Raw genomic sequence first — 18,089 nt, 5'->3', positions numbered from 1 at the left:
TATGATTTAGATTATTTCTTTGCAATGCAAATTCTTATTGGAATTTTGTATTATTTTCCATTTCGGAGTGGAAGATCTTCCCTACTTGGCCATTCCGATTTCGGTGGTATTAAACCCTCACCCTATTCCATCAGTGTATTTCTAGGCTTGGATATGGAAAATCGGAACACCATCCTTGTTTTGCAACTACAATATTTTGAGTTTCGGCAATAAATTGTTATATCTCTCTAATGGCGTACACTTCTATGTTTGGCTATTATTTGGTGTATTCAGTGAATTATATCTTCCCTTCGACATTTTCAGCTCATACCCTTGGGCACAGTCTTCAAACACTACTGTGACATTCTTTAAGTATTACGGTGGCGTCAGAGCTTTCCCTCAGGTACTTTCTTCTGGTGTTCTTCATCCAGTACTTTCCTTAGGTGTTCTCCATTGGGGTGCCTCACCTCTATGAGCATCACCTAGATTCAATGAGTGCTAAGTGTTCCATTTATTCTCATGAGAGATGGATTCATGTGTGAATCACTACTCATGATACATGGTTCAATGAGTTTGAGTCAAAAACTACACAGTTAAATCCTGATACCAATATAACAATTTGACTTGGTGTGGAAAATATCTCCTATTTATCAATTGATGAGCTTAAGGGGCTTTCTAATGAATGGTTCATAAGGCACAACACTTGGTGAAGGTTTTGCAAATGGGATTGCAAGCAAAGTGAGTTTAACCATGGAGGGAACTCCAAAGTTAAGTGTGCTCGAGTTGGAGTAGTACTAGAATGGGTGACCTCCCGAGAAGTCTTGGTGCTTCACCTCAATGAGCATCACCTCAATCCAATGAGTGTTAAGTGTTTCATTTATTCTCATGAGAGATGGATTCATGTGTGAATTACTACTCATGATATATGGGTCAATGAGTTTGACTCAAAAACTACACAGTTAAATCCTGATAGCAATATCACAATTTGACTTGTTGTGGAAAATATCTCCTACTTATCAATTGATGAGCTTAAGAGGTTTTCTAATGAATGGTTCATATAAGGCACAACAATTGGTGAAGATTTTGCAAATGGGGTTGCAAGTAGAGTGGGTTTAACCATGAAGGAAACTCTGTAGTTAAGCGTGTTGGTTATCAAAACTATTGATTAGAAACCTACGAGCCTTGTCTGCTCTATGCTGGGATATCTAATCAGTTTTGGCCAACTTGGCAAGATAGATCAAGTCAATCTAGATCTTCTACGCTTCTAGCTTTGCAAAACCAAGGCCTGTACACCTAATCTTGGACGACAAAACTTGGATCCAAGATATTTTATAGCGAATAGATAAAATGCAAAGACAACTTCCTCAAGTGGCAAGATTTTAAGGAAAGCTTCTAGATTGCGACTGGTTAATATTATTCTTCAAAATTTGATTACTTTAATAGGGTTGTGAATGCTAAAATAAAATTTAAATGAATTACTAAAAAACAAACAGATATTAAACCCTTAACACAAAAAGATCAAAATATTGCCAGCAAACAGATAGAGAAAAATGAGCGATTAAAGATCAGTGCTGAAATTCAGATGGGTGATAGAGTCAAATTTATAAGTTTTCACATACAACTTTATGATATTATAATATTATATCTAAGAACAATTCAATTATTGGGATACGTCAAATTATTTCGTCTTATGCATATTAAAACCAGTCTATAATGTTTTAACCCTTAAAAGGACAAAATAGATACAAATAAGGAGACAATCATAATATTCCACAATATTTGTATTTATCAGGTCTAAACAGCAACAAATAACTTAATCCATTTATCCCAATAGTAAATTATTAAAAAAAATGAATAAATCATAAAGGACGAACTATATAACATTCAACTCTAAAATCAATGAAAAACCTTACTGATTATACTGCGGAAAAATCTGTGTTGAAGACACTCAATCGTAGATGCTCCACTCAACATGATTTTACATTACACAATATTGAAAATATGCCCAATAATCTCAATGTCCTGGAGCTTAGAGTTAGATCAAATTTGATTTCTTCCAGCAAAGGAATTGTAGAAATCTGTATGTCTTAGGAATGCGGAGAACAATGTTTTTTTTTTTAAATGCCTCTATTGTCCTGGTTTGACTTTCCCTCATATATTTATGAACAATGAAAAGGTACGTGAGTGAACAGACACACCCATTCGGCACCTAATCATATAATTTTATAGGATAACAAATTTTACTCATCTAATAATCCCAAGCACTTCAGGATTAAATAAATTCAATAGGCAACCGAAACTATAGAAAAACTGTGGAGCCTTCCGTACTACGATGGAGATAATATGATGCATCTCCCTTTTTAGAAACCATATTGATTCGAAATATGCCTTGAGTCTCCATGTTCCAAGCTCGTTTCAATTGTTCTCCTTCATCGCACAACACACAAACCTGCAATCAAAATAGAACACCATTAGGCATATATAATGTTAATCAAAACTCCTAAATCATCAATGAAGATCTCCTTGCTTCAGTGGCTTTTCAGAATTGTCTTTGACTTCACTTTGACTAAGTATATCCATACGTAACCGCATGCGTATTGCATTTGTGAAGGTATATAATATTGTTCTATTGTTTTCAAATTATTCCCGCAGGCACACAGATGGTGATTCAACCATATCCTTGCTATCTATTCCGTTTTTTCCTCATTTGTAATTTGACTTCCTTCGATGGACTGGCTTGCAATAGACTTGCCTATGGCTCCTGCCTTTTTACCACCACTGGATGTTGATTCTTTATTCTTGATGTTTTTCTTTCTTAATGAATCATTTTCAACGCTAATATGGTTTTCTTCCACGGAATTGTCAAGAAACTGATCTTTATTTCCTCCATGATATCTTAAAGGTCTCTCGTCAATTTTGTCATCTAAAAAAAAACCTTGCTTTCTCTTGTCTCAAAGCTTCTCTTTGACGATGCTGTCTGAATTTCGGCATCATTCTTCTCCTTCCTCCGTGGAATCTCTTCATATCCATTTTCATTAAAATCCTCACACTTCACATATTTCTTCTTTTTCTTCTTTAGAAGCTGCTCGTCTCTTAATTGTTCCATCAAACCCTAAGAGAATTATCTCTGTGCAGATCAATGACAGTATGAAACTCCCATTTGTTCTCAATAGCTGAATTGTCAAAAAAGTTTAAAACGATATTGTTGCAGATCAAATTGATACAGCCTCCCATCACAATCACAGATGAAATAAATAAAGCTGAATCTCAGGAATTGCAATCCGTAAACCCTTCTACTAAGGCTGGGGTCCATGCCGTCATGAAACGTCATAGACAAATATATTCACTTCCTTCACTTGCACGGTACTGTTCATATGTTTCTGCAGATTGCTCTCATGCTCTGAGTCCTTATCTTGCGGTAAATCATAGTTTTCTCTTTCTTATTCTGAAATGCTTGCTGGTTTGATATAGTTGACTAGACATTAAATAACTCTGCAATTTATCTCAATACCTATTATGGTGGCTTGGGTAAACTCTCGAAAATGAAGTTGACTTGTGAATATTGTCACCATGTTATCATATAATCGCTGAAACTGTCATAGGCATCAATTCTGCTCACAGATTGTTTTTTCTCTCATATCTCTGCCTCAATAGCAGACTGTGCTTCTTCAAGGTGATATGGAATCCCCGTCACTGTCAAATATCCTTTCCTGTCTTCATATCTGAAAGTTTTACTGGTATCTTGAATGATTCATATTGACCTCATGTATAATTATTTTATGCTTAGAACCTCATTCCTGTAGCCTATTTTAAAATTGATCACCATTTGTCCTTGTAGCAATTGTTTTGACAATGATCCAAGGGTTAGATATGCATTTGTAGCATATGCTGTGTGCTGGAACTCTTCTTGTAAAATCTGGAATTGCTATTGTTAGTTCAATCTGATCTGGGTAAATCATATATGAATACACAACCCTGCATAATAAAGCCTTTGTTGTTTGATCCTAATCTCAATAAAACAACCAACAACGGGATCAATCTCTTATATTGGGATTTGTTACTTGTACTCGATTTTAGGATCATATCTATTTACTGAAATGAAAAGAATCCAAATCTGAATAGTTTGTCTCACAACTAAGAAAATAATTAGGCAATGTGTACAAATTGATTCTAGAATTTTGGGTTCCATCAAACCGCACTCGAGCTGGAGTAGTACTGGGATGGGTGACCTCCCAGGAAGTCCCAAGCTTCATCTTTGTGAGCATCACCTAGATCCAATGAGTGCTAAGTGTTCCATTTATTCTCATGAGAGATGGAATCATGTGTGAATCACTACTCATGATATATGGGTCAATGAATTTGACTCAAAAATTACAAAGCTAAATCTTGATAGCAATATCACAAGTTGACTTGGTGTGGAAAATATCTCCTACTTATCAATTGATGAGCTTAAGGGGCTTTCTAATGAATGATTCATAAGGTACAGCACTTGGTGAAGGTTTTGCAAATGGGGTTGCAAGTAGAGTGGGTTTAACCATGGAAGGAACTCCATAGTTAAGCGTGCTCAAGCTGGAGTAGTACTGGGATGGGTGACCTCCCGGGAAGTCCCGGTGCTTCAGCTCTGTGAGCATCACCTAGATCCAATGAGTGCTAAGTGTTCCATTTATTCTCATGAGAGATGGATTCATGTGCGAATCACTACTCATTGATATATGGATCAATGAGTTTGACCCAAAAACTACAGAGTTAAATCCTAATAGCAATATGACAATTTGGCTTGCTGTGGAAAATATCTCCTACTTATCATTTATGACACGTTTATTTTATTTAAGCAAAACAAAGATGTACAGCACAAACAGACAGTTATGAGAAGAATAAGACTTTTATGGCCAATAAAAGGGGAACGTTTGAATACAATTGTCCTCCAAATGATTATTGAAGACCCGAAGGTTTCGAATGAGCCTTCCTAGAATAATGAAGTCATATTGATTTAAAATACACAAGAAAAGCTCTAGACAAGTTTTCAGAAGTATGAATTAAGAGCTTCTGACTGATATATGGTATGCCATTTTTAGAATATATAAATAACCCATGAACTCAATTGAAAAGCAAGGATAGCTGAGAGGGCCTTCACAATTAGATGAAGTCAACAACATGTTGCTGTTAGTGTTTTGATATAGTCACTAAGCCTATTTTGCATTACCATGAATGTAGTCATTTCGCCTGTAAGCTATTCTATGGAAGTTTCTTCCATATTAACTCTTGAATCTGGATTGTTGTAGGAATGATTTAGCATTTATTGTTTTCTGTAGCAACATTGTAAAATGCTAGAGTTCGTGCCATAGATATGATTTCAGTTTTATTAACCCAAATGACTCGATGAACTGCATATCTATCCATCAACCCTTGTCTGGATTTTTGTTTCTCTGGTATAGAAAGGATTTTGAAGATACAGAAAAAAAAGAAATCTAGTTGAGCATCAATTAGCTTAAGCATGTATGTGGATACTATGCATCTTCAAAAACTCAAAATTACATTATCAAGCTCTCAACAATATTCAATTTTGTTATTGAAAATGGTAAAACAGAGGAGTTTCTCAATTAATCTTGTACATACTGTGTTATAAATACTGGAGATAGCCTAATGAGTCGCATATAGATTGACTCAAATCAGCAAGAGATATAGGACTCAAGTTAATCTAGTAAATCATTGTTAACTACAGAAAGTTTTCATTATTTCGTAGGAGGTATTTGATTCTTTTATTGATCATACTATCAACTAGGCATACAACTATCTACAAGAAAAATTACAATTGTTAAAATGCAGAAAAATATAATATAACGAATTCCACTAGAAGAATGAAGAAAACACAATCGAGCAGATGCATTTGTAAAAGTTGTGTGTTTGGCAGCAAAACTAATGCTTTCAACTTCATTAAGTCTGCTTGACTCACATTTCCACAAGTAGATTTTCTTAAACTCTTTCCTTCATCTGTAAAGGCAAATTCTGAAAACTGCTGATTGCTATTCCTTTCCAACAAATTTGAATCTGCATTCCATCCCCGACCACCACTCCACCCTCCAGGCGACTTTAAGTACTCTTCAGCCTCAACCAGATCTGAGAAACCTTTATACTCATTCTTTGGAAATCCTGAAATCTGCATCATCTCACCATATATTACCAATTTAGAATCGGCCATAATTCTAGTAACTTCAAGAGTTCATTAACTACCAATTATTTGCACAATTTTTAATGAAATACAGTAAGGACAGAATGATAACTAGATAAATGTTAAAATTACTGCTAGTTTCAGATTTTAGTTTAAATGTGAGTTAAAAGGAAGACAAGCAATTTACCATTTTGTTAAAAATTTAGTGTAGAAGGTAATTATGTAAATTAGTTGTTTCTAAGATCATTTAAGAGTCTCAATAACAAAATATTAATTATTTAAATCATCCACATTCTTAAGGCGTGTATAATGCCTCTCAGTTGTTGTATTCAATAATCTATTATTCTGTTCATAGTAATGAGAATTAAATTTGCAAAAATACTTGCATCCCTTGATTAAAATTGACCAAAAATGAACTACGTGGTCAACTATATACTGGGTGCATCTCACAATGACAACATAAAAGCATAACAAGGGAACAGTTGCCACATCACAAGATCAGCTCAACCAATCACATAGGAGCAGCAGTAACATACAAAACTAAAGCAAGGCATCTCAAATTAGGTACACAACCAACCAAAGCACCAAGGCTCACACAACCAGATATAAACATAAATAGCTTGTCGATACAATATCATAAATCAGATCACTGAAGGTAACAAACTCTCATAGGTCCAACATAATTACACAATGAGCATGAAAGCTAAAGCGCATCCATCAAGATGTCATGCACAATGCAAACGGGAGAAGCACTACAATTTCCTTCACCAAACTTTGGAAACCTTGATCCAAATACTTGTTGTTTTCATGGTGCAAATTGCTCAAAACTTTTTGAGTAAAAGAGTGCCCTAGATGGGTTGAAAAATGAAGGAAACACTCAACAAAATCCCATTTTTAGTAGCCCAATGTGTTTTTTGGGAGATTTTAGGTGAAAACGACCTATAGATCATGAAAAACGACCAAGAAATTCTCAAGATATGAGCATTTGAAGGCTGGAAGACTCGTTTTTGGAGAAAAAGTCCTAAAAAGTAAAGTTTTGAGAGCCAAAAATATGTATTTTTGGACTAAAAATCATTACTTTGAGGTGTTTGGTCCCTCATATTATAAAGTAGAATGCACTTTTTGGTTGCATTTGCATGTTCAAAACTTATGCAATGGCTGAAAAAAACACCACTTTGGATTTTATTGCACTACGAGCCATAAAAACAGGTTTTTAGAAGCCATTTGCATGTTTAATTGATATGTAAATTGGTTTAAAATCACCACTCTTGCTTAAACGCATTTTAAGAACTGAAAAACATGTTTAAAACTACATGTTATTGCATGAAAAATCACTACATGTGATCTTTAAGAGAAAAACGAGATTTTTCAATTCATATACATGTTCTTTTAGCATTTAAAACACATGTAATCGGGTCAAAATTTGCCACTAGAGCTTTGGCTTATAGAAATGGGTTTTCTTTTACCAAAAACTTATGCAATAGAGTCAAAAAACATCACTTGTAGTTTACTTAAGTGAAAACTCACTTAAAACATGTATTTGCATGTTATAATAACATGTAAATTGATCTCAAAAGTCCACTTAAGTGGCAATTCTAAAAATGCATATGTAATAGGTTTGAAAAACTCCACTTAACTGCATTAATACATTAAAATGAACTTATATGTGCAACGTGTGTAAATATATTCAAAATCTCCACTTATATTGATTTAATAAGTTTTAAATATGCAAAAGCGTATTAAAAACCAATTATACACATTAAAATGTGTTATTGCATTTTAAAAGGAACTTTAATGATGTTGGCACTTATAATTTATTGGAAGTGGGTTTTCACATAGTCATTTGCATGTTGATATATGCAATATGTAATAAAAACCCCACTTAAGTGCATTTAAGTGTCTTATGCAATTAAATTTAATATCTAACTATAATTTTTAATAAAGTAACATAAAAAATAGTCTTGTAATGCGTTATTTTCATAAAACTTAAAAACTATAGTCAAATCAACTCGGAGCTGAAATTTTAAAATGAACAACAAAATCCACTTTAAGTATCAAATATAATTTTATATCATGCTTTCACGAATAAAAAACACACTTTCGTGAGTTTTTTTAATTGAGATATGCAGTTGTCTTGAAAAACACCACTTTTTCCCCTATAACTTGAGCTAGATAGCTTCGATTTCAACTTAAGTTAGCTCGAAATGAGAAAAATTCTTCCACTTGAGGCAAAAACAAGACTTAAAACTATTTACATGGCATGTTTCCTCTTTAGCTCTATCTCGTAGTGATATGAGAGTTAGCCTATTACGGAGTCTCGTAGGATAGCAGTGGTGATCAGGGACTCAGTCAAGGTTTTCAACATCTGGATTTCGTATTACAGGCAGTAGTAGATCAATTGACAGCAGTTCCTTGATTTTAGGAGGCAGTTCCTTGATTGTAGGAAGAGATTCCTACCTTTTAGGAGGTGGTGACGTTTCCAAAGTTGAGGTTCTATGAGATCACCCCATGGTCTCAATTTTAGGAGATTTGGGTGTGTTCCCTATTTTTTAGGAGTATCCTTAGATTTGAGGGTGAGACTGCCAGTTGGCCTAGGTTGTTTGGCATCAGTCACAGGTAGGTGACAAACTCAATTTCATGTTTTAGAGGTGTCTGGGTTGTTCCTTGGCTACTTGGGAAATATTTTAATATATTTAAATATTATCCTAAGTTAGCATTTTAATAATTTAAATAAGGCTAAGTGTTTAGCCATTTTGGAGTAATAAGGAGTTTCCTGGCTCCATTTGGATCGATTTGCCTATGTGTGATCACTTGTCTGGACTTATTTGATGCTTGGAGCTATTTGTCATTAATAAAGTAATGATTTCTTTCTATTTGGACGCCTTTATTGGGGAAATAATGTTTATTATAAAGTTCAAATGAAATCCACTTTAGGGTTCTTTCAAGGTTCAATTTGCCTTGGAGAAGGGATATAAGGAGATGGTAACCTAAAGGTGTGTATCTTTTATCATTTTGTCAACCTATATTGGATGTCATTGCTCTAGAAGAGCATTCCTCACCTAGGACACAAAACCTAGTGCTGAGAGCAGATTTGTTGGGACGTAGCCCTCAACAAGATCAGATTCAAAGGTTCTTATGCATACAGTTTGATCAAGGCAGGGGATCGATTTCTAGTATTGCAGCCACACTTTGCAAGCAATGGATTTTTAGGGAAAGCGGCCACTTTGGTTCAGCCTGGCGTTTCTTTATAGTAGCTCACCTGGATCCCATTTTCAGCTGGCGTCAACCTTGTTTGAAACACATCTGTATTGGTACTATTCTGAAATAAATCAGACTCTGCTAGTATGGTTTTAGAATTATTTCTAGATTAGTATATATTGCTATATATGATTTCTGTCACTTCTATTTTATCAGTTACTCTTACTTATTCATTGTAATACCTATATTCTGAAAAATACAAAAAGAAACAACATTCTTTTACAACTTCTATCTAGCTCTATAAGATCAAAGAAAAATCTATAGCAAAATATAATTTATATAATTAAACATTATAGCAGCAGCAGAGCAAAGATCCATTTGGGATATTTCAGTGGTATCAGAGCATTGAACCTGCCAGCCTATTGGGTTAGTTGTAGGTCAATACCATGTCTAGAATTAAAAATGGGTGCTTGAAGGTTTCGTCTCCGTCAACAGGTACAAGTAAGATGCCTCTTGCTAAGGCTTTCATTGATGCAATAATGAGCAGCTGCCATCAGTATCATTCTATTCCTAAGGAGATACAAGACATGCTTGCATCCATACAATTTATGGGTATACCAGATGTCGAGGATCATTTGGTATCCAAAAGTTCATATCAGCAGCAAGGAAGGAAAAAAGAATCAAAGGATAGACAAGAAAGTATTGGGAGAGAAGATAAGTCAACAAGGGAAACAACGGCCAGCAATAACCAGCAAGAGGAATTACCAGATGAAGATCTTGAGGGGGTATTAAAAGAAAATATTGAAGAGAGCCCTGCTCTTCAATGGCAGTCCACATCCTTTGCTTATGGATTTACACATATCCATAAGCTTGTTTTGGAGAGCTAGCTGAAGGTTGGTGAAGAAAAGGTCATTGCAGCCTTGTCATATTTTGACAATTCCCACAAGTTAGTAGAGAGCTACATTTTGAAGCTCCAACTTGAGGGAAGACATAAATGTAAAGAAGAGGCTTCATCAATCTCTGATTTCCATGTGCTTAAGACAGCCATGGAGGCAATGAAGAATAATTACTTTAACCTCCTTTTAGATAGAGATCATCTTCTTGACCTTGGTGTAATTTACTGTATTGGTTTAAAGGGGAAAGAAGAGGAGATTGATCAACTTATTTCAAAACTTTTAAAGGTTAGAGAAACTTTGGGAATTCTCAAATAGCTCTCCTCGTGGCAGAAAATCAGATTGAAGAACAAAGTAGGGAGTTGAGTTTAATCCATGCTTTAACTACAAAATCAGAAAATCAGTGGGAGAAACATTGTGTGGAGCTGAGTCTACTATATTCTACTTCAGCTCAATCAAAAAACCTGCCTCTTGCAACAACTCGTTCAGATAGGCAACATATTCATGAGGTGAATGAGGAAGAGGAAGCACTTGATGGTACATTATCCAATGATACCAATAGTTCCATTAATATTGAGGATACACAAGATGATTCCAAAGAAGGTATAAAGGAGGATTTCAAAATTCTGAGTTTGGATAGTAGCAAATTTACTTCCCATTCTCATGAGTTTGTTGCCTATAGACTTCAAGAAGTTGATGACATACATTCAATCATTGTTGATAACCCATTTTCCGAGATGGGTACTGATTTCATTATAGAGAACCCACTCTTTGAATTGGAAGATGAGGAGGCTCTTGATCTTGATGACACAAATGATATGAATAATTCAATCTTGGAGTATGATTGTGAAATTGAGCATACACTTGGTGGGCCAGCCACTCAAGAGTTGTCCCTTATGGGCATGGATGGCACATATACTTCTATTAAGAGGTGGCTTCATGGTTTCCTTGATGGGGCAGAAACAACCTTGTTGATTGGTGACTTTATACTCTTCAATCCATTGAGGATTAGTGACTATCCTAGTGGGGATCTTATGACTCATCCGAGTTTTTCACTGTCTAGATGAGGTTTTCAACAATATGGGAGTGTTGGGAGGTGCCCCTATAGGTTAGTGATGGAGTGGGGAGTATTTGTTGTTGATTGGAATTGGTTTGATAGTATGTTCAATATCACTTGTGTTGCTGGTCAGAGATATGACAATGAGATAGGGTGGCTATTGTTGATAGTTTTTGAGCATGCAAGATAATACTCACCCATAGTTATGGTGTGTTGCATACACAGAGGGTTACTTGATAGTGATAATATGAAGTTCTTCTACATCACACACAATATGGCATATGTTTTGTTATGGGACCCAGGTATTGATTCACAAGATGCATCACTTTACACAGACCTCCATATATTGCTTCATGGTTTGGAGTGTTTGGACATTTTTGTCAAAATGGAACAGCCGGTTGTATGTTTGAGAGATATGGAGGGTCGCATGTTGTGGTTGAGCATGTTATTTTGTCAATTTTCCTGGGTTGCATCAGGTTCAAGGATTGTTAGTAGGGACCTCACAGAGAGGCATTAGCAATATGGGTTTGCACATCTATTCAGACAAGTGCAATATGAATATGTTGCATTTTTTTTGAAATTGGTTTGGAATCCAGGAATCGACATGTATAATACATTCCTCCAGTGGATTCATGGTGAGATGCTACCCTTTAAAGATCTTGATGTTTATATCAGAGTAGCGCAACAGAGGACATGGGTGCATTAGTTGCACTTGGGCAAGTATTGTTATAATACTACGTATCATATGTTGATTGCGATGACTCCATTTAGAGCCCTCTACAATTACGATGCTCTATCTTTTGTTGATCTAGTGATTAGTGACAACAAGGTTCCTTTGGCACAGGATTGGATACAGAAGAACCAGGACATCATGAGATTTCTCAAAGAGAATCTTCAGTAGGCACAGAATCAATAGAAGGTCTACGCTAATCGACACAGGGTTGAGAGGATATTTGAGGTGGGGGATATGGTGTACCTACGACTGCAACCTTATCGGAAGAGCAACCTTAAAAGGGGTGGAGCTAAGAAGCTCAAACCTTGTTTTTATGGACCATACAGGATTATCTGGCAAGTTGGAGAGGTTGCGTATGAGATTGAGTTACCATTTGACAATAGGATTCATAATGTGTTCCATGTGTCGTGTCTGAAAAAGGCACTAGGACAACATATTATACCATCTCCATATCTTGGAAGAGAGGGAACGCCAGCTCAAAAGAAGGGTGATTCGAGAGCATCTGATTCGTTGGAGAGGTCTCCCTATAAAGGACACCACTTGGGAGTGCAAGACTATTTTACAGCATCCAGCTTTGCAGTTGCTCGTGGGCAAGCATTTCCGAGAGGGGAGGATTTGTCATGTCCCCTCTTTAGCTCTGTCTAGTAGTGACATGAGAGTTAGCCTATTATGGAGTCTCGTAGGCTAGCAGTGGTGATTAGGGACTCGGTCAGGGCTTTTAGCATCTGGATTTGGTATTACAGGCAGTAGTAGATCAGTTGAAAGCAGTTCTTTGATTTTAGGAGGCAGTTCCTTAATTGTAGGAAGAGATTCCTACCTTTTAGGAAGTGGTGACGTTTCCAGAGAGCTGAGGTTCTATGAGATCACCCCCTAGTCTCAATTTCAGGAGATTTGGGTGTGTTCCCTATTTTTTAGGAGTATCCTTGATTTGAGGGTGAGACTACCAGTTGGCCCAAGTTGTCGGGCATCAGTCATAGGTAGGTGACAAACTCAGTTTCATGTTTTGGAGGTGTTTGGGTTGTTCCTTGGCTACTTGGAAAATATTTTAATATATTTAAATGTTATCCTAAGTTAGCATTTTAATAATTTAAATAAGGCTAAGTGTTTAGCCATTTTGGAGTAATAAGGAGTTTTCTAGCTCCATTTGGATCGATTTGCCTATGTGTGATAGCTCGTTGGAAAGAGCTCAGTCTCTACTGTTTGATTATCACTTGTCTGGACTTATTTGATGCTTGGAGCTATTTGTCATTAATAAAGTAATGATTTCCTTCTATTTGGACGCCTTTATTGGGGAAATAATGTTATATTATAAAGTTCAAATGAAATCCACTTTAGGGTTCGATTTGCCTTGGAGAAGGGATATAAGGACATGGTAACCTAAAGGTGTGCATCTTTTATCATTTTGTCAACCTATTTTGGACGTCATTGCCATTCCTCAACTAGAACGCAAACCCTAGTGCTAAGAGCAAATTTGTTGGGACGTAGCCCTCAACAAGATCAGATTCGAAGGTACTTATGCATACAGTTTGATCAAGGCAGGGGATTGATTTCTAGTATTGCAGTCACACTTTGCAGGTAGTGGATTTTTAGGGAAGGCGACCACTTTGGTTCAGCCTGGCGTTTCTTTATAGCAGCTCACCTGAATCACATTTTCAGCTGGCATCAACCTTGTTTGAAGCACATTTGTATTGGTACTATTATGAAATAAATCAAACTCTTCTATTATGGTTTTAGAATCATTTCCAGATTAGTATGTATTGCTGCATATGATTTCTATCACTTCTATTTATTCAGTTACTGTTATTTATTCATTGTAATACCTATATTCTAAAAAATACAAAAAGAAACAACATTCTTCTGCAACTTCTGTCTAGCTCTATAAGATCAAAGAAAAATCTATAAGAAAATATAATTTATATAATTAAACATTATAGCAGCAATAGAGCAAATATCCATTTGGGATATTTCATTACAACACAAAGAAAAAAGAAAGGACACGAAGGATTGCCAAAAATTGAGTGTTTGTAGTCAAAGAAGAAAAACTCTTAATAGCAAACAATTTGGGATTTAACTCGACAAAAACCTTCAAAAATAATGCAAAGATAGGATCATATAGAGTACAATTCAAGGATAACAAATTGTTCCATGATGCCTTATCAACACATTAAATCAAAGAAGATGCGCCCACGAATCCATAAGAAAAATGCGTAGCTTTGTCCCAATTTTGTAAAAGCCAAAATTGATGACAACCGCATTCTATCCCAATCATCAAGTCAGTTATAGTTTGTAATTTGGCATGCCCTCATTGTTCAAGACTTGTAGTCCTAATTTGAGCTCTAATTGGGTGAAATGTAACACCTAGGGTGTTGTGTTCTTGGGAACATCGCACCCAAGACATCGTGTTCCCTGAAGATTAGGCTAATATTTGAATTGGAGCCCCTTCTCTGTTATTGAGTAGGGTATTTGAATTTATAGTCAGCCTATTTGTGTTTTAATCCCGAGGATGTTGTGTGAGGTATATAAACACTCTATCTCTCCTCATTTTGGTAAACATAATCAAGATTTTGACATGCATTATCAAGCATTCATGTTCAAGATTTCAACAGAAGCATCCAAACATTCAAGGCCTAGACTTCTTCTAAAGCATTTAAGGTGTTCTTCCTGTTAAGGAAAATAGGATCAGATTTAATACCCTTTTATTTTTATCTATAGTTACTCGGGTTCGCCGTTTTGGCCCAAGAAACCTACCAGGGTTCAAACTGGTTCAAAATTCGGGTCCGGTTTGATCAAGGTTCAAATTTCCCTGGGCTGGTTCGAACCCACAACCCACTATTCGAACCCAGGCGAATTTGGGCTGTTCAGATAAAACCCATGACGAATTTGGGACGAATTTCCACTGATGAGTGACTTTCAAGTCACTTTTTATAACAAATTTTATATTTTTTGAGGTCTGGTTGCCCTAAAAAGTGAATGCAAGTAGGTTATTTTGGCTTCTAACATCATTTGTGGTGTGCAAATAGGTGATTTTCTGAGCAAATAAGTGATTGAGCAAAAGAATTTTGGGCAAGGTGGAGTTGGAAGACTAGATTGTTAGCTATATTGAAGTGTTTGTGTCTCATTGCTACATCTTTGCAAGCTTAAAATGTCCAGAAGAGGTATGTTCTTGTTCTATTTTGGTTTTGTTTCAATGTTTCATAAATATTAAAGGCTAGAGTTTTATTCTCAATAATAATATCAATATGTCAATATGTACACAATTTCTTATCATAGAAAAAGGAGCTTCAAAGGGATCTACATCTTCCTCAATAGGCAATGCCAATATCACACAAAGAAAAGAACCCCTATCTCATTCTCCTTTGTGGATGTATGTGGATATTCTAGAACCTCTTCCAGGAGGTAGTGGCTTCCATTGGAAATGTTGAGGTTGTGATGTAGAAAGAAATCGTTCATATTATCGTGTAGTGGGTCATTTATGTGGATACCATGGTAGAGGAGTGAAGAAGTGTCCAGGAAAAAAAAATGCACCTATGCCAAGCTCAATAGTATTAAAATATATTTAAGAGCATGAGCGAGCTGAAGAGAGAGAGGAACTTAGACAAAATGTCATTGATGGAAATAAGAATAAGAAAAGAACAAAAGGAATGAAATCCATCCCAAATGTTGTGATAGAAAATCACCCCTTCTATACTACCTCAGTTGCCCCTGATTCTCAAAATGAAGTACCTATTTGACACAAAAGAAAGAGACCACTTGAAACCGCATTTCAAAATCAGAGTAGAGAAATTGCCAATATTGATGCAGCAAGATCTCCATATTTCAAGCAGATGTTGAGAAGTGCTAATAAAGTACCTGCAGGGTATTTGTTAGGAATAAGGTGTCTCAACCTTGGATAATTCCTATTCTTATTATTTGTTTTGTAAATGTATTTTTTGCAAATAATGTAAATAAGTGTGAGTGTACATGTCTAGTTGGCATGTTGATGTGTCACTCCACTTGTATGTGTCGGCATCTTGAATTGTGTGTAAAGAGATCATGACTAAAACGCTTATGACAGATTCCTATGACGCATAAGAGCTATCTTTGGAAGATTTGATGATGGGTGAAGATGTGAAGACATGTGGCAATTGGTCATTGAATACTATACACTTGAGTCTCCATCTAGTGCACGGGGTTCGGGGCATTGGCTCGAAAAAAATTTGGTCTCCTACTTTTCCAGAGAATGGTAAAACCCTAATACGGTTCTTCTTTGGAAGTTGCCCTAAAATGGAAAGTGCATGATATAAGCGACTTTAGGGTTGCAGATAATTTGAGTGAGAAAGTGTATTGTTGGTAGTGTTTTGTTGCGATTGGATTTGTCTTTCGTATCCTGAAAGAACTTGCATTGCAAGTGTGTTATAACCTTTGTGTTGAAGATAATACATTGTGCAGGTTTTGGAGAGCTGGGGTTGTTTTACCGAAAGGTTTTTTTCCCACCGGCATATCTTTGTGTTTGTGTTTTCTTTCTCTATTTGTTTTCTGTATTCATTGTTGACTGCAATATTCTTGTTTACATAATATCAAATCTGAAATTGTAAGGATTTAAATAGGATTTGCACAATACTTTCTTTAAGGGATTAGTGTAGAAGCTATTTCCGCACTTGAGTTTCCTTACAGTATTCAGGTCCCAGTTTTGAGAGAGTACGAACCACCTTGTTGGATGACGAGGTCAAGTTGATTGATAAGCAATTGAAGCCCATCAAGTATTCATGGATTGAGACAAGGGTAACAATTGTTTTAGACGGGTGGAAAGATGCTAGAAATCATCCATTGATCAATGTTTTGGCAGTGTCCCCTAAAGGGGCAATGTTTTTGAAAGCAATGGAATGTGAGGGGCATGTAAAAGATGGGTCATTCATTGCTAATATCCTAATTGAGACCATTGAACAAGTGGATGCAAGAAACATTGTCCAAGTCATAATGGACAACACAAAGAATTGTAGAGCTGCTGGTTTGTTGGTTGAAGAGAGATACCACCATATTTTTTAGACACCGTACTCGAACCAGTAACTAAGATCTCTTTATGTGTTGAATGCACTCTAATTTGAACCTCCTTGTTGATCTGATTGATCAAATTCTTCTTGCGGATTTGTACAAGTAAATTTGGCTGCCAACCTGTAAGTATATCTGTATGATTGCTTTCAATATAAAATGCAAATGCAAGGGTTTAAGATCACTGCAACGTGTAATAACACTGTCCTTATTTTGTGTGTTTCCTGTTGTACCAGATCTGATTATATATATACATAACAAAAGGCATGCCCCATTTAGAGGCATATCTCTACGTGGCCCAAGCTACATAGGGACATATCTCTATATAGGACATGCCCGATAACCTCAATACTATTAGTTCATAAAAATTAAGATGGGCATCATTTCATAACAGCGATAATTGTTGTTTAATAAGTGACTGTCAAATCAGGAAATATGATCATTATTGTTTTGTTAAAAAGTTCTCATGAATGTATCTATATCAATAAATCAATAACATCATTTGATTGTTTGTGCACATATTCAGATCAATTATTTAGTTGATATATTATTGAATAATCAAGTGTGTGTGTGTGTGTGTGAATTATCTAATAATTATTAATCAGTGATAATAATGTTTAAATGGTAAACATAATGACTAATTAAAACAATTTATCTCTTGATCAAAATAATCTGACCGAAGCTATAACATTAACCCTCTCTCTTAGCTAGGGAGTATTATTTGTAAGATTAACACATTGCACTCTCAAGTTATGAGAGAGAAATATCATCTCAACATGATATTCTAGAAAGTAATGTGATTATGCATAACATCAGAGATCCTTCATTTAGATGTTACCTTCCGTTATCATCACAGGTATGGTACATTCATGAATATCAACCATAAGATATTCACCATACCTATATCTTCCTTGGTAGGTGCACTAGCATCAAGTCTCATGATGCCTACCAAAGAAGATATCTACGCATGGTGTCTCCATTGATACTACGTCAAATACTATCCACCATGTCATATCTCAGTAACATAACTTA

The 18,089-nt window shown here is 35.8% G+C and overlaps 1 protein-coding gene across 12 annotated transcripts in view; it reads right to left on the bottom strand.

The window, feature by feature from the left end:
- The window catches only part of LOC149543430 (uncharacterized), a 176,447-nt gene that overhangs the window by 100,239 nt on the left and 58,119 nt on the right, over positions 1-18,089 (bottom strand). For all 12 annotated transcript variants that reach the window (XM_089798228.1, XM_089798223.1, XM_089798227.1 and 9 more), the window contains one exon: positions 5,933-6,136. In XM_089798228.1, coding sequence (XP_089654354.1) covers positions 5,933-6,136 — 204 coding nt within the window. The remainder of the gene's footprint in view (positions 1-5,932; positions 6,137-18,089) is intronic.

The sequence above is a fragment of the Cupressus sempervirens genome, chromosome 8 (assembly GCF_028749045.1).
Source record: "Cupressus sempervirens isolate cs-2001-9-10 chromosome 8, ASM2874904v1, whole genome shotgun sequence".
NCBI lineage: Eukaryota > Viridiplantae > Streptophyta > Pinopsida > Cupressales > Cupressaceae > Cupressus > Cupressus sempervirens.
This window is presented reverse-complemented; position numbering and strand designations above follow the sequence as displayed.